This window comes from Dermacentor andersoni, chromosome 8, assembly GCF_023375885.2.
Source record: "Dermacentor andersoni chromosome 8, qqDerAnde1_hic_scaffold, whole genome shotgun sequence".
Taxonomy (NCBI): Eukaryota; Metazoa; Arthropoda; class Arachnida; order Ixodida; family Ixodidae; genus Dermacentor; species Dermacentor andersoni.
In genome coordinates, this window is record NC_092821.1 from 31607211 (window position 1) to 31629505 (window position 22295).

Genomic DNA, 22295 nt, shown 5'->3' on the forward strand with positions numbered 1-22295 from the left:
GCGACTCTTATCGCCCTTGCGTTGTTGGCTTGGTACGTTTGTTCCCGTCAGCCTCTCTAGCAACATTACTGGAATTGCGTGCGCTTTGCGAAGGGACGCTCAAAATTGTAGAGCAGCAGAAGAGAAGCTTTGCTCTTAAAAATCATGGTCAAAGCGTATAAATCTCGGTGTAAATAATACAGGATAAGATACACCTATCTATTTTGGTCTCTCTTAAATCCGCACTAGAGCGAGCTGTTTGCCGAATTTGGGCAATTAGTGACAAGGTCTCTCTATGTCAGGGATGCCGATGCGTGGGCTGTCCAGCATCGGTAGCCTTTTATTTTCCAACACAACTTTTGCTTTTCGGTACCTGTGCAATCTGGTTGACATGTTTCTGTCGCACGAGCTGAGTTTACATAAGCGTGTAATTTCGTGAGATTGCTATATTTGAGTCTCCATATAGGCTGGTATCCAGGAAATCCGTCTCAAAATTTCGTTTCCTAAACTTTGGGTGGCAAAGTGTACTATTGGTGTTGAATAATCGTTGATTTTAGAGCTCTTCCATTAGCGTATACTCCAAAATGGCTACAGTTCGTATAGGTGTACATGATTTACAAGAGCTTTATAGACTCACTCGATTTCAGCCACGTTTAGTCTTTTCACCAGTGGTGAAAGCTACCTCGCGCACCACACAGCTTACAACGACCATGTGTCAACGTGAAAAAATTGTTCGTCACAGCTTAGTGTCCCTGTATGCACGTGCCGTGCCAAGGCACTCGGAGCTTGCAGCATTGATTAGTAACAAACATAAAACGCATCCATCAGATTTAATGTCTGAAAAACTTTCCTTGAGTCCATTGCAAATAAGCGAAATGTCACGCGTCCCTTTTGGCCAAAGAGAAAAACACTTTCATGCAGCTCTGCTATCTGCTAACTTGTCCTCCAAGCTCTGGTGTACTCGTTCCGTAACTGACATATTTTTCTGCGTAAAGTGCGCAATTGAGATTGGCACTGGGAAAATGAAGTCTATCTAATCTAGTCGACATGAGCGAGGTCGCTATTTAGATCGGTGTCGGAAAAATACTATATTTTATCACAGCCACGTGGTCAGCGAGAATACACGGAGGAGAAACTACTATATAAGCAACGGCAACATTAGCAGCTCAATTAAAAGCGCCGTTCTTCCCCTCAAACCAGCCGACGCCTGAATACTCCGTACGAAATGATTTCGTTTAAGACAATTGCATTTTCAGCTGCGCTGATAATTTCAGCAGTCGCTGGGACATCTGCGGCTGGCCGTAAGTATCGACTATTTTGAAACACTTTTCCGGTGCAGTGTTTTGTGAGTAGTACCTCAATTGATGCCCTCGGGGCGATGCCAAATTCCAAACTCCCTAACGCTCCATTAAGCCCTTTTTCAATCTTTTGCGACTTGCAGCGTCAATACCTCTCCAAGCGCGTTCACATTTGTGTGTCCGAGTGGTCGGCAACAATTTTTTCGGCGGAACGAGTGCTTTAGCCACAAAACTCGTTAGCAGAAGTGTGTAAAATAGGGTAGCACTTCTCGTCACGACAACTAACCAGTGAGGGTCCTCCCTCTTCTTTTACGTCAACGTTTGCTACTAAAGTACTAAAATCAAACTCAGGAAACTGTACTTAAGGACACTGTACCAAGTTCCAACACTCATACTCATATGCGAATACTTCTAGCGAATCTTAGAAGAGAACTATTCTATACTGAGAATAGTAGGCGTTGAATGTCTTCCGATTATATTTCCCTAAAGCAAGGAAGACGACGCAATTGACAAGCGAATTCCCCTATATGTAGGGTGTTTTCTTCAGCTGCACCAAATTTTAAAAATTGCCTGCGGCAGAAAGCACAATTCTAATCCTTGACGTAAATTACTAGATCAGACGACCATTACTTCTAGGAGAAATCAAAATACCCAATGAGAGTTATTCAGACAAAAACATAAATTAAGTGTTTAATTATTAACATGAGGGCCACTATTTCAATCTAAGAATTATAGCCCGCAAGTTCGCAAGGCGTATTCACTTCGAACAAGTTCTCCGGACCGCACCAGTTTGGAGATATTAACTATCAAAGTGTCTAACAAAGTGCATTGGCGTTCCGATAGCTTTTGTTTAAATAAAATGCTGTTTTATGCATTGAAGCGCAAAGGTAACTGGAACACTAATGCATTTAGTCGGACACTTTGAAAATTATCTGGAAACTGGTGCAGTCCTAAGAACTCTTTCCAACTAAAAGCGCCTTGGGAACTCACCGGCGATAATTCGTAAATTGAAATAGCGGCCGTAATTCTCAAAATTAAAAAGGTAGTGAAGGTAATTATGATGATCATTCAATTGAGTGTTTTTATTTCTCCTAGGAGTAATGGCCGCCTGATCGAGTTACTTACATCATGGATTAGAATTTAACTATCTGCCACAGGCAAGTTTTAAAACATTGGTGCCGCTAAAAAAATAGCTTGTATCTGAGAAGTTAATATGATATTTTACTTTCCTAAAGAAGCCTTCGTGGAACTTAGGAATACATGCATCCTGAATAAAAAAATGATCGATTGTATGCGCCAATAGGGGCCGCAGTCTTGCAGCGATGAATTTTCTGATGCGATTCCTTTTCGTGCTCCGTCAGCGGTATAACGACACTCCGTCATCGTTATCAATGGGATCTACCAACCGCCAGCGGCGACTGATAAGAGTCGCGTAGAATCAAGCGGAAAACGTCGCTGCAAAACCGTGACCGCAGTGACGCACGACATAGCCTATTTTAATAAAACCAACAGAGAAAAATCCCAGGTTGGCATAGCAGAAATGAATGGAATTATTAATTGAATAGTAAAAATATTAGGAAAGACAAAAATTACTGACAATGATAGACGTCTTGTCAGCGGTGCGAGCCAAACTTAGAACCTGTGCATGACGCCTTCGACGCTCTCTCAATTCCTCAAAGTCAGTGGCTTAGCCGAACTATTTGGCCCTCGCGAAACGGAACTCGAAGGCGGCGACCAAACTATTGCTCCGCACGGTATGCTGAAATATTTGTGATAAACTGAATGTTGACTTTTGTTTTCGGGTGTTGTTTGCAGAGCAATGTGTACAAGTAACGCTTCCGAATATCTTCCACTTTGGCGAGGTAAGTGGCCCGTCGAGACATGAGCAGTTTCGATGGTTTAAATATTGACAATTTGGCGTGACCGAGTTTCGCAGAAGGGCTATAAAGAGCTAAGCGCAGCTCAGGCACAAATTTAAGCAGCTGAAATGAAGTGCCTTGCCATTATAATAAGGCATAAGCCAAACAATGGCGTGAACTACAGATTTATCGGACTAATGTGAAAGCTAGAAATGGGACGCCTTCGCAAAACGCCCCTAAAGATCACTAGATCCCTCGTTCCTATTGATTAAGCTATCCGTTTGCACTGCTACGCACTGCTCACCCAGGTCGGTATTCATATGAAACCCGCCGTGGTTGCTCAGTGGCTATGGTGTTGGGCTGCGGAGCACGAGGTCGTGGAATCGAATCCTGGCCACGGCGGCCGCATTTCGATGGGGGCGAAATGCGAAAACACCCGTGTACTTAGATTTAGGTGCACGTCAAAGAACCCCAGGTGGTCCAAATTTCCGGAGTCCCCCACTACGGCGGGCCTCATAATCAGAAAGTGGTTTTGGCACGTAAAACCCCATAATTTAATTTTATTCATGTGAAAGCTTTTGCCTTAGAATTGCTTGTGATAGGAAATTCCAGTCATTCTTGGCGCTGGACATATTATTGCGGAAGGCGGCCAGCCATTGGCAAAAGCACTCACGAGGGAAATGCTCTGTGGATTTGGTCGCAGGAGAAACGGATCCCTCTTACCTCAGCCCAAGTAACAACCGCAATCAATACAAAATCACAGGCTATATGATAATGTATTATAGGCAGTACAGCCCGACAAGCATCAAAACATGAATTATTGCTTTAGAGTCAGATGAAGCACGTGTTTCTGTTTCGCTCCACAGCTAGCGGCTTTCCCGGGCAAGCTAATAGGTAGTGATTCTGCCGTCTCCTTGTTTGTGTGCTTCTGTTCCCTAACCCAAATACACATAATAACACCTCTCTTTGGTGAAAATCACAATACACGGAACTTTTTTGGCGATAAGATAGACTGCTGCATACTTCGCCCCAGTTCAATTTTGATGGCCCCTTCGCTGTGACGATATTGCTCGAACATTAATAATACAGGGCTCAAACGACCCCGACCCTTTACACGTGAAAAAATATAAACAATGCATGCTTTTATAGTTCGTCCCGCATCACAAAAAAAAATGTAGCCAGTGAAACACCGTTTAAATTACCTGCATTTCTGTAAGGTTCCTGGCCATCCGCCGCAGTGGCACAGCGGCTATATTGTCGCGCTGCGAAGCACCAGGTCGCGGGATCGAATCCAGGTCGTAGACACCGCATTCTGATGGGGGGAAATGCTAAAGCGCCCGCGTCCCATGCCTCCGAGGCACGTTAAAGGTCCCTTGGTGGTCAAAATTAATCCGGAGTTTTCCACTACGCCTTGCGTTATAATCAAATTGCTCTTCTTGTACGTAACACCCCATAGTTCAATTCAGGTACCTGGCAGACCGTAGCGTAACATTAGGAGCCATTTCCAACCCAGCAGATACACGGCGATCTCGCTACTTGCTCTTTTGCATTGACTTGCTTTCGCCCTCCGGGCCCGTTGTAAACAGTCCCCACCTGCTGAATAACTATTCGTCATTTATTTTTAAGACAGCAGCTACATCGATAGCTGTTGTCCACTTGTCGGATGCAAGCTCGTGCCTCAGGCGACAAGTGGCTTAGCGACAAGTGGCTTCTTATGTAATTTAGCTAAGACATCTCTGCAATGCTGTCCCGGACAGAAAGGTGCGCGTTGTCAGTTTTACCTGCCGTGCGTAAGTGTGGTTAGCATTGCTTAGATGATACTGAAAGAATTAATAAAATTTGTGTAGTGCTTCGGCCCTATAACGTAAAACTATTCCAATATGTTTTATTGCAATCTCCTGATGTCAAATTTGAGTAACCGCCGACGGCAGCATGGGGCGGTAACCCGCAGGGTTGTTTAAAGTGACCAATCAAATGCTTTCCTCGTTTATAGGAGGTCCCTTTTTTTTTTTTTTGCTTTAAAGATGAATAACATTGCCTACACTGAGCGGCTTGTCTTATCTAATTGGCTGATAAGAGGTCAGGAGCACGGCTCAAGCGGAGAGGGATTTGATGGGGCCGAGCCAGTGCACTGCAAATCGATAACCGGATGAAGAGGGTGGTGCGGCGTCTGCAATTGGTCTGCTTTCCCTTACTTTAGCTTGGGATGACTCGTTGAAAATCGTGGTGGCATGTAACAGAAGGTTAAGAAGGCCACTAAAAATGATCATGAGCAAAGAAAAGTTGACTGAGCGAGGCCGTAAACGTGCCGAAAGGGCTCGGAAACGTTACATAGCCATGCAAAAATTATTCAGTTTCGTTCAGTTTCGCGATTGAATTTTGTTCTGCGTATTAATGCATCTCTGACGCGTACTCGTCACTTTGACGCGGTGAGTTTTCGCGGTTTTGGGACGTCACGTGACAGGCAGGTGAAGTGGGTGCAGACCGATATCTTTTGACCAATCGCCGAGGTCTAATGGCGAAAATGCGTCGAATGAGAAATAACTATTTTCTTTTGTTCTTTGCAGTCATGCATAATCAGTGTGTTCACATCATATCAGATGGGGAGTTACCGCGGTTTTCGTGACGTCGCGTGACAGACAGACGAAGTGGGGGTGGTTAAAAAAAGTTGTTGCCCAATGGCGGAGGGATGATTGCGAAATTGTAATTGAAAAGTTTGGAATAGCTTTACGTTATAGCGCCGCTTATCCGAAAGGGTGCGATGATCATCGCCAACGAGTTGGCGCGTTGGCATAGCGAACAATTGTTTCTTTGAAAAATTATATTTTCTTACATATGCCCTTCCCTCGAAGACCGCTGGATCGGTTCAGGGGCGCACTTTCTTTAGGTAACAAGCATAACTGATAAACCAATGCATGCTGGTTACAATGAGATTTTGCTCTCGTTAGTCACATTGTTTGAGCAAACCGTAGCTCACTTGTTTTAATGCGAAGCAACCGCCAAAGTTTCTTTGAAGTTATGCACAATTAATTGCCTGTAATACAAATACTTCGTCATTTCAGTGCTTGGGCCAACCTCAGGACATGTGCCATAACGCGGTAAGTTATCACTTCGTCCATCATGGGGCATTAATTATTTAAACGTGTTGAGAACATTTGTGTTTTCCAAATTATGCTACGGCACACCCTCATTCCCTGGATACAAGCCCACGAGCCCCACGTAACACCACATATGGAGCGTGTGCTCACATATCTGTTGAAATGAAACACATAAAAGTGAAACTCCATTACTTAATTCGACACACTGCAAAATTTCCTTAGCCCAATGTTTTCTGCATCTTTTTTTATGCTGTGCAGCCTAGGTGCAAGCATTTGTGTACGTGTCCTGTTTTTACCAAATATATTTCATTAGAGTAAAACGGCTGTGAGTAAAATGGTTATAAATTCAAAGATCTACCTAATTTGGATTTTAAAGTTGCACCGTATCGTAAAATTCTTTCACGGCTGCATTTGAGGGAAATGAGAGGAGCCGTAGCAGCGCTCCGGGCATATCACAGCTTACAATGTGACATAATTTCATAACGTCCTTCACATTAGCTTCCGTGCAGGTTCCGTTTCACATTATTGTCCAAAGCATTTCCCGGCAAGATTGCTTAACGGAAGTCACTAGTATGTTATGCGGAGTGTTCGATGGGCTGCATTTTGTAAGCAATGGTGAAGCAATGGCTTTTCCTTTCCCATAACGACTACAGCAAGTAATTAGGTGGTGTACCTGCTTTGGCGGGAGATTCGAAATATTTTATCACCAGGCACGAAACGAGTGAGTGCATATGAAAATGTTATTCAATAAGTTTGCTATTAGAAACCCTCACTGTAAAGTGCACAAGTGATCACTGACCTACCCCGATCTCTATTCTTTTTCTTTTGTAATAATAATCTTTGGCAGTGCATGTCTTAGAAGAATATTACGTATCTTAAATTAGAAATAAATTACGCTGCATTCCTGAATGCCGAAGTGTCCAAGTTGTTCACTGTAGCAGCCGCAGTCAAAGCAGCGTGTGACAGAAGCCTGCAGCGAAACAGTTTTTGAGGCACCATGGCGCAACCTGGTGGGGAATGACAAAACTGTCTAGGTAGTACAAGTACAAGCTTGCGTGCTCAAGATTCCGTTGTTCCCTAAGGGTTGTTTTTTGCATTAAAGGAGCATCATGTCCAAAGTATAAACCACATCTGAATCTTCGGTTCATCACGCTTCTTAAGCGTTGCTTTTTTTTTTCCTTTCTTGTGGTACATTCCCACGTGAAATGCTCGGAAGCATGATCTGAAAAAAAAAATTTCATTTTTCTTTAGCATATCGGCTGCGTATTGCCTTCATCCCGCATTGCTTCTCACTACAGATTTGTTCGACGCGAAGTCAGTGTTAAAGTGGTAAATGATTTACGTACACTGAACATTATCAGTTTGAGAGGTGTGTAGAACTGCCTCCTTTAAGAGGCTAGTGCGGCGATAGTTGCCTAAGATATAGCACATGCGCATGCGCTCGATGCTAGGCATGGCTCTGCAGTCCGGCTTCGCATTCGCGTTAATATAATAGCGGCCAAAAGGTGATGTTTGGTTCAGACGTTCGAGTTAACATCCCTGAAGATCATGCAATACATACGTGACGAGGCGTTCATGCGGCGCTAGCATAAACAAACAAATAATTTTAGAATAGTGTTTGCAACCAAGGTGCACGCACTCCATAGGTAACGAAATGGCGTTGTCCTCACAGTGCTTACTCCGTACATAATTGGGCTACTGGGGCTTACGTAAGTTATTCCAGCATATGGCATATTTTGACGCATGCCATGTTTACCGGCTCTAAGAAACGGCGTTGTCAAAAATCGTGGCACCCATTTCCCCCACTTAAGCGTGAATCCTTGTCATTGTTGATCGCCAGTAACTCTTGATATGGCCTTTCGTTTCATCTGAACTCATCGGGATAGTTACTGCGGAGCGCATAGTGCGTCCTATTTCAGAAATCGTGGGGTGTTGCTGGTCTCCATAGACCTAACGAGACGCTTCGACCTCGAAACGATCGGATGATCTCTAATGGAGTGTCTTGGTTTGGAGATGCCCGGCACAAGGCTCCAGACGGCACTCTTTCTTTAAACTTCATCTTTACGTGGGCATTTTTGGCTGCAAAAGGGGAGTGTTGCGTTTTACAGAGCGAGTCAGCCGTCAGAGTATTGTAATGACTTTGGACACTTTCCTATTGTAGTAGCGAAATGAACAGCACTTGCAAATGTAAATTGGTATAAATAATTCATGAAGAAAATAGAAATTCAGCGAAGGTTTGATATTATTTAGTGCATAATCTGTTCCTGTCTCGCATCGAGAAATAAGCTTCTAATCTCAGGACTAAGAGAAATCATCACCATATAGGTTTACCGATATGAAATCTGGAAGAGCAGTACACTTCAGTTGCAGGGCGCTTCCACATGTCTCTGTTTGTATGTGCAATTCCCATCTATGTCTTCTAGCCAATTCCCGCGCAGCAGGAATACATTATCTACAAGAAAACGCGCCAATGATGTAATTCCGCCCTTTCTATTGCTTTCGGTGCATGCAGCTAGTACAGCGGTAGCATTCGACATCTCTTTCTGTTACTCAGACGGGACCACCAATTACATACCCGCTCAATGCACCTCCAGTACGCACATATATCAAGGTAGCCAAATCCGTGATTCCTAAACGGACACAAGCAGCGGGCGTAGCAAAGTGGCCAAGTGCAGTCGACCCTTTTCCATGTTAAGTTATACGTGAGCATATGCTCTTCAAATCGCTACACTGTGAAGCTCCTTGTTTTGGGGGGATGAATAATGCGCTGTGTCTCCCTATTTCATCTTCCAGGCGAACGTGGTGACAGTCGCCGAGAACATTTTTATCGTAAGTAACCGCTGGCATTTATAATACTCCTTGTGATGTAACGGTCCTAAGCGGTGCTTATAAATCTAATCGATTTCGCATGCGCGAACAGCGATAAAACGGCAAGTTGGTAGCCCGTATCTCAGCTTTGACAAATTATATTTTTGTCAGCAAATTCTAAGTTATTTTTTCACGTACAGGGTTGTAAGGCTACACATCCCGCAGGGTGTTTCAAGGCGTAAGCCTTTAGTGGCTCGTGAGTGTCCCGGCGCAGTCCGTGGTGGATGCAGGAAAGCGGTGGTCACCGGCGAGGGGAGCCAGGAGAGGAGGCGCCATGCCAGTAGCGCTGTGCGAGTGTCCGCGTGGGAGAGCGCGGACACGCGGGTGGGGGTGCGCGCACAACGGCCGACAAACCTTGCAGCCATGTGGCTGTGATTGCAACCCATGCTCGCGGTCACGGTGGCGTCCGTTGGTAGAACAGTTCAGACAACAGTAACATAGGCTGTCATAGATAGGCTTTCGCCTATCGCAGTTTAGCACAGCAAAGTGCCCATATATTTTCTAAGTGTAACCGTGTAACGCGCTGGAAGTAATTTACAGTCTCCTTAGGCGAATACATCATGAAGTCAATATGATATGACTGAATATGCAAAGTTACGGCAGTCTGTATATGTAATAAAAGTACCGAGTTTGCGGGAAAAACTTGCAGTTTCGCCCGAACGGGGAAACACAGATTGGGATAGCAAATTATTCGACAGCTATACGAAGCAAGGATTGTAGCTTCACCGGCCGCATAGGCTTGGCAACATTCGCTTACCAACTGAATTAACAAGCATGGTGCCAACGCGCACAGCCAAACATGAACGCATCACACTCAATGACCGCGGATACTCGCTGTCAAAACACGGTCGTGAGGAAGAGCGGTAGTGGTAGCGAGCGAATTGATCTCGGGCTTGCTACGCTACAACGCACACTGACCGGCGAGATCGCAGCATGCAAAAATGTATGAGCCGTCTGCAGACCGCTTTGACGATAGGGTGACCGCTGCCACGCAATGTGCGCAGTTTCTGCAGGGGTAGAACGCCGCCTCCCCTCGCTGTCGCTCTGCCTCTCCGCTTTCCTCCCTCGCGCGCGAGATTAAGCTGCGATCGCCGGTTCCCCTTGTGCGCCGTTGTGAATGACGCAGTTGCTGCCACAGAACAACGCCGCCCCCTTCCTTCCTCCTCCAACCCCCCACCAAAGGCGTTTCCCGCGACTGAAAAGTGCGCGTTTCCCTTGAACTTTCCGCTCTTGCGTGGCTATGGTGTTGAGCCTAAGCACGAGGTCGCGAGATCGAATTCCGGCCACGGCGGCCGCATTCCGACATGGCGAAATGGGAAAACAACCACGTACTTAGATTTAAGTCCACCTTAAAGAAGTACAAGCGGTACAAATTTCCGAAACCCCCCATCGTGGTTTTGGGACGTAAAACCCCATAATTTACTAATAAGGGGCTCCCCTCGCGCGCTTTCACTCACACATGGCGCACGGCGAGGTGTGTTAGCGACCATGGACATTATGCCATTCATCACGGCAACGGAAAAATGCGCCTGAGCAGTCCCATATTATTGCTATCGCTATAAAATTATTCAAGCAATATTGCAGCAAATATTTGCAGCACATGTGCGCACCTCAAGTGCGCTCACCCAAGGGTCGCAATTCGCGACCCTTGGAACAGTGACTACATTGCGTATAAAAAATATTTCGCGGGTAGCGACCACCAAAATGAAATAAGAACTTCACCCATTGAAAGCCGACCGCTAAAATACAGATGGCTGCAACTTAAGCAACACTACATTGCCAAAGGCTTGAGTAAAAGAAATTGAAAAATCTACTGTGCTATTAAAACAGGAAAGCTAATGGTCATGTCGCATGTTCCTTCTCCATTTTTCTGTGATCATCTAACTTTGGCTTTGCTCTGCCTTGTTTTGCTAACGCGCAACATTTATGAGCATTTGTATTATTGAGAACCGATATAGTTGAGAGCATGTTGCTTGCAAAGAATGCATATTGTATTTGATGACGTCGGTATTAAAGACATCGCAAGAATAAAGCACGTTTTTATGACGGAAGCTTCCAACAAGGTAAATCGATCCCCATTAGCCTTTCCACACTGCAGGTTAATTATTATGTACTATTCTACGAGGGTATTTCGGTCATGCCAGAAATGCACGTTTGTTCCTGTGACTCATCGCTGTTGGTGACGTCAGAGCATATCCTGTAGTTTCGTCAATCCTCGTCTTGAGTTGGCGCTGCTGAAGTTTTAGCACGTTATCAGGCACGGGTTTAAAATAACGTAATTTATCAATAATGTAGCGATTTTGAAAAGATATTGGCTTCGTATATGTGAAAAGAGTGGCAAATGTTGCAACGCTTCGAAGTGACATCACTTAACGTTTACGACTCTCTGAGTGACCAGAATGACAACTTCAGGATTGAAAGAAATTGGCTTCGTGTATGTGAAAAGAGTGGCAAATGTTGCTTCACTTAGACGTGAGATCACTCGTCATTTACGACTCTTTGAGTGGCCAGAATTCCACCTTGAGATTTCAGCGGGTCTGGGAGGCTTTGCTTGCCTAATGAGATCCCTTATGTTCGTTGGTATGCCAAATATTTTTGCTGAAATGTTTTGGCAGACAAAGCGTAATACATTAGCTTACGACTTACTTTGCCATTAGGAACTCCCTAATTACGTCAGCCTACCACGTCGTCAGTAATTAAGACTCGAAGGTATTATTTTTCTCCGATTTCCAAAGAATTGCAGTAATGAAGTAATGATGTAGTTGTGATCAGATGCTTTGTGAATGGCGGATGGTTTGATATAATTATTGGCTCCGTAAAGTGTCTGCTGTCCTTATTAGGAGAAACACTGATCCTTTAGATATAAATCATCGCTTCACTGTTGAGAAAATACAGAGACCTACGCAGGAGCAAAATTCTGCACATTAAACTTCGACAAAGGTTTGCATGCAGCCTCGAAATAAAGAAAGCTTTGCGCAAAGAAATGCTAGTTATCATGCACAACTCACAACTGTTCTTCATGATACCAGATCTCTCTGTTGTCCACAACTGTACTACTTGGCACATAAGAATGAAAATATTGCAAATAGGGCGCTATGGCAATGATTATACGTTTTTACCTTGCCTATCTTGAAAGTCCCCAAAACTCAAATTTCAGGAGCAGAGTGATAAATAATATAAAATCCATAATCTAAATATCAGCAATATTGTCATAGTTACTCAGAGGGTATCGAAATAAATCATTCTGTAATTTACTCGCTACCGCTAATGAGTAGCTCACTCCGAAAATCTTTGCCGCGCTTTAACAAAAGGAAGGCGGCTTATTATATAATTTCCGTTTTTTAGTGCGCCGTGAAAGGGATCTCCCACTTGGATATCGGATCCCAGCTGTTCCTACTCGAGGGCATCATTACCGAAACATTGAAGCGGTTCGGCCTCGGTAAGTCTTGCTCCACTCGCCAAGTACGCCACGCTGAAATTAATCATCGTAATTTACCAGCTATATGCAGACTGAGCGCTGTGACACGTCAATGAAGAGGCCGGCAGAATTTGATAGTGTCATTATTACTATTAGAAGTAGCAGTAGTAATATCACCATCATTTTTCTCTAGCAGATAATGCACACCAAGATGCACAGAAGCAAGAGGCACATTAGGAAGTTAACAAAGGCTTCCGCTCCCACAATTTGCAACAGAAACAAGTTTCCTGGAGAATTTTACTTTCGGCGAATCCTAGAAAAACAATAAAGATATCAAACAGATTCTAGGCGACTAGAAAAAACAGCTGCTGGCAATTGTCATCTAATAATAGAGGAGAAACACGTATATGCAATAAACAAACGCTTATGGTTGTGGAGTGTAGTGCACCTTAAGGACACTACGCTTACGGTTAGCTATCAGTTAGGGTAGGATAGCTAACAGCTTGGGCACGTTCTGAATTGCTTACCCCTCCAGCCGTTTTGCCCATTTCCAGTATCCTTCGGACCGAGCCTGTCTAGGCCTGGGGCCTCTACCTCCGTTCCAGAGTATGTATCCGCTGTTCATAATAATGAGGATATTGGTGGACTCTTGAAGAAAAGGAAAAGTGTGTGCATCTCAATGGACGTTTACGAAAAACACGCAGCGCTAAAGCCGTCAGGTTTTGTAAAATCGAAGGGTTTGTTGCGGAGTGTATACCACTACACACAGGAAGCCCTGTCGCATTGAAGTAGTAAAGGCAAGGCGCAGAATACCAGGACTCGAGAAGAAGAACAGAAACGACAGGACCGGATATCATCGTTGCGGCAAATACGCCCTTTAAAGGGCATGAGTCCTTTATTAAGTGAAGCTTCTTATACATTTCTCGTGGGGTTTGGCCCGCCCGCTCGGTTGGCTCTCCGAGGAGTAAAAGACGATCCTGCAGACTGTGCAATTGTTAGCGGATCCGATCGCAGAGGTCATCTATTCGGTGGCTGTGTGAGTCATGAAGAACACATCTTGGGGATCTCTGGGCCTTACATTCTTGCCGAGCACGGACGTAGTCGCTGCGCTGCAAAATGCGGTGCTGATTATCAGCAGTTTTACAATAATTAACTCACCTCTTGCATAAAGCTTCGCTTCACGGAGATTCCAACACGTGCGTAAGATCATTATAATGGTTTTTTCTCGTGTGTTTTCCTCGTGTCTGTTAGGTTCTCTGGCCAACACCATCTACTCACTCTGCAAGAGTGTTGGCGGCATGGTGGGCACAGCATCCAAGGTCGCCAAGGGCCTTTTCGGCGGCATGCTCGGATCCGTCGTTGACACTGCCACCTCTGTCCTGCCTCTGGGTGACTGCACGGGCTTGAACGTGGCAGGCGAGATCATGTGTGACGAGCCGGTAGTCTTCCTATTCCCCAGCACCCTCAACATCGGAAAGGTTGGTGCCGCACTACTGAATTGTCGTAGCATTTGCTGCAAACTTCGTGTAGGTTCATGACTAGACACCGTTGAGGCAGAAATTATTAGGGTTGCTTAAATGCCAGAACTTGCTGGGCAGCTCTGGATTTTTCCCCGATCCAAAGCTAACACTTATAATACGTAGCTGCACACCACAATATAGCCTTATAAATAGGACTGTCATCAATATAACGAAGAGCCACTTTGAAATATAATGCTTGGACGTAAATTGCTTAGAAAATCAATTGATTTCGAACCTGAAGTTTCGCGCGAAGCATTCGGACTTTCGTTTCACTTACCTACCTTTTTGTCGATGCTATGGGGTTTGTTTAAATAGTACCCGATAGTTCACGCATCCTTGCCTCCTCGCTTTCCTAACATGTTCATCTTTTGAAAGATCGTATTGCATTAGTAGTCGATACAGCACTGCGGCAAGCAGAATAGCGCTTAATCCTAATTGCTTTGCACATGCTGCGATGTCCCTATCATTTAGACACCGTCTCATGTGCTCCCTGTGTGACTTACCATAAGATAGCGGGAACGAATGATTACCACCGAGGCACAGATTACGTGGCGTCTCATTCTACGCAAGATGTTTTCTTGCCATTCCTTTGCGTACTTACACATTGTCTAGAAAGTATTCAGAAGGCGGAAAGAAACAACTAATGCTATAAGTTCGTCCAACTTTTCATGATGAAATGGGAGGCCTAGTTAAGATCATTCGCGGCTTTCAGTGAACATTGCTCGCCCCCATTTTGCAAGATTTACTAGCGGAAGGAAGGGACACTGTGGCACGGTTCACGTTCAAGGTAGAAGGCCTGCAGTGTATAGGTAACAGATTCGTTTAGCTGCGTGAAAGTGACTACGCTGCGACCAGCACATTTCTGCTAATTTTCCTGTGTTTCGTCAAGAAACTGATGTCTGACCATATAAGAAAGCGCTGTTCTGAGGGATATAAGTGACACGGAATAAACCAATTGTAAGTGAGCACTTCTCCAGTAGTGTCCGTCTTGTTATTCGTTTCCTGCTATTTTCTGACTATGAACTTGCACGAACTGGCGCAAAAGTCTGTTTTAATTATTTATTATATTACTCGCAGTGCATGAACACTACAATGTCGACGTGCGTGGGAACTCACCCGAATCAGGTATGTGTCATATTCAAGGTTGCACAGCGTTATTCACAGCTTGCACTGCGGCGCTGGGTTGTGTTACAGGAAAGCTTTATATGCCTACCACCACCCTTTCGGGTGGCAGCTGGGTCGGTCGGTATCCTGCTGGTGAGAATGTCGTGCTTATATATCGCCAAATTTTTACCTACATAGTCAGAGTGAACGTGTCTTTATATTGCGTAATCAAAAAGTTAATCGCGGCGTAAACAGCAAATTAGGTATGCTCTCGCAAAAAGCTGTAAAAAACACAGAAGTATGGAGGAAATGGCGCACGTTATGCAACAGCTTGTCTGATTTTATCTTCACTTCTTTTTTTTTTTTTATGGGTACCTTATTTTCGGGACAACTGGATGCGTCACTCGGAATGTGCCACTTGGATAAGAGGGCATAGAAAACCTAATTGCAACTTGATTTGTGCAACCCTCATCTGTGCACACACTAATCAACAATTATTTCCCCGAAAACCGTCACGCATCGTCTTCTTCATCTTGCCATCGCTGCGTCGATGTCTTACGGCGTAGATCCATATGTGTTGTTGTTACTATTTACACATAGCCTGTGAGCGGTACAGTGCATGAACATAGCCTTACAATAAAGCTGCAACTTATGTATGAATGCAAGCTAAGGACTAAGTTACACGTTACCTAGTTATAAAATAAAGGGAATTTTAGGCACAACATTTATGGTTGTAGAATTCATTTGACCTTTCGCAGAAAGCTTCATTTCACGTAAATTCGAACCTGCAAATCCAATGTGCACAATTTTCTTGGCATTTTCCTTCCTCTCGCAGGCCCAGGTCATACAGCAGTTTTTCCAGGGCGTCACCGTAAGTAGTCATCGTTATATTTTTTTAGCTTTACCACGCTATATTGTTATCTTTCAGGTGAGCGCTGGAAAGGTTGCTGAGAATACTATGTTAGGCAGAACTGAAGATGTCCGAGAACATCAGAACTTGTGAATTATTGAACGATGATTGCCGCCGCGTGATTTACTGAGTATAGCAACGGGCCCAAGCTAAGACACCTGTTAGCTAGCTTCTAACAAAGCTTTGTGACATTTGATTTGCCGCGCTGCAAATGAATAGCTTTACTTCCTCTTACGACGTATTCTAGAATCCTCACGTCTGACTTTTGCATAAGTCTACTGAGATCGGTTATCTTTCGCTGGCGAAGTTCGGCATGTCTGGTCACCTCACCCCCTTTTCTGTTTCGATATATTTTCTTTCGGCTGCTCGACGCTTCAAAGACAATACAAAATTTGCTTGAGTTTGTGGGAGGCACTGCGACAAGACAGCCGCCGTAGCCACGGGTTTATCGAATCTCCATCGATTTGTGAGAACATTACGGTCGCGCCAATACCTAGGAACATGCACCCCGATCATAATCGCGGTAGAAGAAGGGCAAGGGCGGCCAACGTCCTTAGGCAAATACACAGTGATCAGCGACAGGTCAGCTTTGTGGATGCCGCTTCTTGTGAGGGACGTCGGGCGTTCACCATCGTCGCTGTTGATGGTCGGCAAGGAATCACCAATGCTGCCTCGGTTCGGACGAAGGACTCCGAAACAGCTGAACAAATGGCTATTCCACTAGCCCTGCTGGATAGCTCACGGGATGTCATCTATAGTGATTCAAGATCTGCAGTCAGAGCATTTGAAAAAGGCACCATTTCCAAACAGGCCCTCACGGCAATCACGCACCACTTCATTTATTGGTTTCCCGCACACCAGGGTCAGATAAAGGGTGCTCCTCCCAACCTCAACGAGTCGGCTCACGGGGCTGCGCGTGAACTTGCCCAGCGCGCTACCCTCGACCCATCGGAAGCTGACTTCCCAGAGAACAGGGACACGCCCTCCACCTACGACGAGATTACTAAACACTACTATCTCAGCCGTAGAACCTACTTTGTTCCTCATCCGCGCGTCAATAGAGCTAAAGCATTAACGCTCCGTCTACTACAAACGAATACCTATCCCAATCCGTCGCTTTTACATAAAATCTATCCGGATATTTACACCTATGCTACCTGCCACGATTGTGGAGAAATAGCCACGTTAGACCACATGCTCTGGCGATGCGCCCGGTCACGCTCTATCATCGCTAACAGCTCGGCCATATGGGAGGCGGTTCTCCGCAGCCCTCTTCTGGCTGACCAACTCTGGGCTGTCCAGCAGGCCCACGATGCGGCCGAGAGGCTCGGCCTTCCGGTTCCCACGTGGGAGCGGCCCGCTTCATGAAGACTCACGACCTGCAGGACTTCTTAAAATTTTACCGTACCATACCGTACGGGTTTATTTAGGCCGGTCAGCGCTGGTGCAGCGGGATCTTGGGAGCGGCAGACACCGCTGCCTCTCAGGTCGAGCGCGCCAGCGTGTTCTATCCTCGCGCTAGCTGCCTGCGAGCCCATCCTCTTTTTCGCCTGCTTTAAAGGCGACAATTGCGCTCCTACAGCGCTCCCCGCCTAGCGCGAAAGTCGATTGAAATAAAGTCCAATGGTAAAGTGCAGGTAAAGTGTGCAGATGGTGTCGTCGTTGGTAGCGTCGGGTTCACGCGGTCCGAGAGAGATGTACCAGGCAGCACCGGCAGCGTAGGTTGTGAGCGAGGCGCAGCCACACTAACCCCATAGTGCGAAATCGCGACCTGCCGCAGGATATCGTAGATGCCAGGGCAAGTAGAAGTAGGCGCTCCAAAAGTAGGTCATCTGGCAGCTCGCGACTTGCCTGGAGATTGCGCAAGTCTTGGTCACTCGTGTTGTTGACGCAGAAGTGATTCTCGAGCTGAAGAATCCAGATGGCAGAGCTGGTCCTGCAGAACTTCAGTAGGCCTTAAAATCCGCGGAAGGCGTCAGCGCAGAACATAGGAAGGGTCGCCTCGAAAACTTGAATACCGGTAGCATCAAGGTTGCGGCGGTCGCTGAGTGCATCGCGAAGGTTGTGCTTATGGTGTCGCCGTGCCTGCAAAAAATAAATTTGCGCTTCGTGAAGGTCACGACACCTTGATACATTTCGAAGGTATGCTGTTGTTGCACTTGCCATTTTGTGAAAGCGCGGATGCTACCATATATACGTCGATTATTGACGCAGAAGCGGGGGAAGGGGGTGTAGTACAGTCGAAAACGTGTATGCCATCGTAAGGCCAGCACACATACAGTGTTTTGGGTCAAACTTAAGATGACTTCTACGCATGTCGCAAAGTCAATATAAATATCTACTGCTGCATTGTGTTGAAATATTCCCTAGCACAAATGCCGAACAGTCAGGAAATATTATGCCGTCGACATGACGTTAGGACCAACAGAATAACAAAACAGAGATATGCGCATAATAAGCGTGAATATGTTATGGGATAGGTGCGTAAATATATCGTGCAGTGAGGCTCTGGCAGCCGCATTGAAATCTCACTCTATCTATTGACAAACTTGATCTGCAGGATACGCTGGAAACTGTGAAAAGGTAAGAGCGAGTAAGGTAGCAGTATGGGCGAAAATTATAAGGTGAAAAAAAAAATGCGAAAGTCCGATCAGCCTTAATATCTTTCTGGCATCTTTAGAGGCTTATTGTTCTGGGCACCGAAATGGTGCTGAACTTGCAGAGCGTTGACTACCCTCAATTTTGCATCCTTTGCAGTGCGCACCTCTGGCACATATCTTTGAGCAATGTGCTTGATTGCACATTTCCCCATCATGTCCCCGTTTAAATGTTCGGGAAGATGCGGAGATAAAAATAAAAGACGTGGAAGTTAACGAGAGGATATCTCCGGTTGGCTAGCCTATACTGCGGAAGGGGAAGAGAGAAGAGAGTAAACAGAGAAAAAATGGGCAATGTTAACCTGTCCGCGTGGGTGCTCTCAAACCATCTGTGAGGACGCCACATAGTCATAAACAATGTCAATGTCCCACTGAAATATAAACGCCACGCAGTGCACAGTCACAACTTATCACAAGACCTTGTGTCGCTTAGGAACCGCAGCACTCTTTTTTTGGCAGATCTTGCTGCTGTTCGCGTAGGCCAGTGTCTAAGGATTTTGTTTTCTCTGAGTGGGTGCTTTTTCAGCTGGACTAGCGTGATTGATAGCGGCTACGCTTGACTTATTTAAGCGAAGGCAATTTCAAAGGTGCGCGTCCATAGCATTGTTTTACATCTTTAGGGCACCTAGAAAGGACATCGTACCTTTGTTCTAAAAAAAAAAAAACTGTCTCGTACAGTTGCTCTTTATATAGCACTTTAGTTCAACTGCTGTCTCTGCGAATTGTGTGCCTAATTATGAGGCAAACTAGCTTACGTTATAGAAAAAAGCAAGACTGCTTCCTTCTGACTGATCAAGAAATGACAAAGGCCAGCAATCGTCAATGTCTTATATTTTTATGGACGATGCTAATAGGCACTGATTATTTCCATGCAGTGCGTCTTCATGAGCATCATCGCTGCTCCGGGTCTCTCTGTGACCAGTCTTTTCTGCACCGTGGTCAAGGTCGTGATCCAGATTCTTAGCACCGGACCTCTAAGCGTCGTCGGCTCCGTGCTTCAGCAGTTGGAGAATGCCATCGGAATGCAATGTGAGGACACCAGCCTCCGAGTAGCCAGACATCTCAATTAGTTTAACGGATGGTACTTTTCCCCAGCCGTTGAATGTTAACGCTTACAATAATTATAAGAAATCTGTCTTTAATTTCGCGTGCACATCGCTAGTGCGTGTTTCATTTCGTAAGCCTGCATTTCCACTAGAACAGCTACGTATGAATCATACACTGAACATAGAACGGTTATATGTGTTACCTTAGCTGTGACAGATGGCGCCACCATTCTATTGGGGCAAAGAGTGTTTTTCGAGTGTGAACAGCGCAAACGTCACCGACTTCTGCTTTAATCGGAATAAAACAAACAAGTGACGCTTGCAAAAGTGGTATTAAAGTGAAACTACTACAACGTTCTTCTACCATACGAAATCCAACCCCAAATCAGCTGGTGATTCCGCTGCCCGTATTGTACACCTAATGCTTCTATTTTGTGCAGAACTAAACAGTTTAATTCTTGACCGATAACAACCACAAGAAATGCTGCTTCTGCGTTCTGTCTGGAGATTAGACTTGGTAAAATTTTGAAAGCGCAGTGATATAGACAGGACGTCTGCATACGGACCACAAATTTCGCGCAGGTTAGCGCCCTCTCTCGACTCTTTCTTGTGCTAACTTTGTGCATCAGTTACATTTTTTCGAACTTCATTAATGAATTACGCTTCAGCCGCTGATAAATGGTAAATCTTACTGTAATATATATATATATATATTCTGCGTTCCTCTAAGGAACGCAGAATATTAGGAGGCCCGAAACCCAGGCACGTTAAACCCCAGAATTATATATATATATATATATCTATATATATATACCTATATATATATATATATATATATATATATATATATATATATATATATATATATATATATATATATATATAGATATATATATATATATATAATTCTGGGGTTTAACGTGCCAAAAACACTTTCTGATTATGAGGCACGCCGTAGTGGAGGACTCCGGAAATTTTGACCACCTGGGGTTCTTTAACGTGCACCTAAATCTAAGTACACGGGTGTTTTCGCATTTCGAGAAAATCTTACTGTGAACAAGTCTTATAGAGAAGGGAAAGATTGAAAACGAAAACGAGAAGAAGGTGGCCATGACACCTTTATTATTCCACGCCAGTGTCTGTATTCAAAGAAAGCTGCTTCACTAAAGTTCTTCGTAAGAGCGAATTCGAGCAACCCTGATGAAGGTCCTACCATTAGAAAAGGCAGCGGACCAGTGGCAGAGATCACTTAGGAAGAAAAAGCTTTCTCAATTTGCCCCGAGCTTTTATATAGAAACGTCGTGGATTTTAACAGTGTCCACGAGGGCCTAGTGATTCACTCATTTCATTTCATTTCATTTTATCACCTTAAAAGCCCCATGGGGGCATTACATAAGGGGTGGGCATACATATATTTATTATACATCATTGTAAGAATAACAGAGCATAAGTTACAACACACATGAAAATTAAATACATGATTCCATCTAGTACACACATAGATAGCATATCCCGTACATTTTTTTATTCTAAGAAATGGTCTGTTAGTTTTTGCATGAATGTAGGTGCACAGGTTATGGCAGCAATCTGGTGGCGCAGGTTATTCCAATCTGTTGCTCATGGATAAAACAGAATTGCGCTGCGTGATAATGGAAGCACAGACACAGCCTACCAAGTCTGTATCGAGTTTACAGGTTGTTCTCACGTTGAAAAAGTCCAATCACGAAAATAGCTTCGAAGTCTACCCTGCCAGTTTAAGGCGCCCGCAGGAAGATGTGTTGTCGAGTGGAATGGTGTTTGCTTAAGGCCATAAAGTAGCGCGAGAGCACAAAGCAGGGACACGTGTGGCGACACGTCACTATCACATGGGCGCAGATCACACGCACAGACAATGGGCCCCGAGTGCCTGTGACACTATTCTACGTGTCCGTCTTTGTGGTTATGACCTAGCCCTGCACTTTCATCGCACCCGTGTTGTGGATGCGGCACAGGGCCATTTGAAAAAAAGATGTATTGCCTTTTTTATCTGCGCTAGTAATGAACTTCATTTTATGAATTAATGAAAACGGAGCTAACGTTTGACGATTTGAAGTTCGCGTGTGGTAATGCAGATGACCGGATAATGCATTCTGACTAAACGTAATGGATTTTTTTGCAGGTTGATGTGCCCCTGCATACTCGGATGCCTGAACCAACGCCTGCGGTAACGTTCTGTGGTAATCAAGATACCGCTCTGCACATTTGTCTGTGTTTCTCACATCTGGAAGATAAAAATAAATTGAAATAACCTGAACTACTAGCCTCACTCTTTTATTAGCTTTTCTCGGTGTAGTTAAGGTAGGCATTTTATAGCCCCAGTCTGCTGAACATTGTACTTTTCCTCGCCTACATTTTCGTAGGAATTCAGCGTGGCAGTTTTTACTTTCGGGCCTCCTAATGAACTTATCTGGCTGAGCTAATGTATATGTAACGTTCAGATTAATGAAACTTCAAGATTGACACAATGGCAGAACTATAAGGAATCTGCTTAGAACAGGT

General features: G+C 44.8%; 1 protein-coding gene across 1 annotated transcript; it reads left to right on the plus strand.

Annotated features, from left to right (window-relative positions):
• Positions 1–1169: 1169 nt before the first annotated feature.
• On the plus strand, positions 1170–22040 carry LOC126526183 (uncharacterized). Its single transcript, XM_050174125.3, has 10 exons — positions 1170–1280; positions 3093–3139; positions 6199–6234; positions 9028–9063; positions 12448–12541; positions 13772–13998; positions 15118–15165; positions 15980–16015; positions 19587–19740; positions 21916–22040. The coding sequence occupies exons 1-10, from the start codon at positions 1205–1207 to the stop codon at positions 21918–21920; spliced, it is 759 nt and encodes a 252-aa protein (XP_050030082.1). The 5' UTR covers positions 1170–1204; the 3' UTR covers positions 21921–22040.
• Positions 22041–22295: the final 255 nt, after the last annotated feature.

What these genes read in the sequence shown, in the direction of transcription:
- LOC126526183 (XM_050174125.3), top strand. Translation starts at nt 1,205, where the DNA reads ATGATTTCGTTTAAGACAATTGCATTTTCAGCTGCGCTGATAATTTCA. An exon ending in TGGGACATCTGCGGCTGGCC is followed by an intron (nt 1,281 to 3,092) that starts GTAAGTATCGAC and finishes TGTTGTTTGCAG; the next exon opens with AGCAATGTGTACAAGTAACG. An exon ending in TCGCCGAGAACATTTTTATC is followed by an intron (nt 9,064 to 12,447) that starts GTAAGTAACCGC and finishes TCCGTTTTTTAG; the next exon opens with TGCGCCGTGAAAGGGATCTC.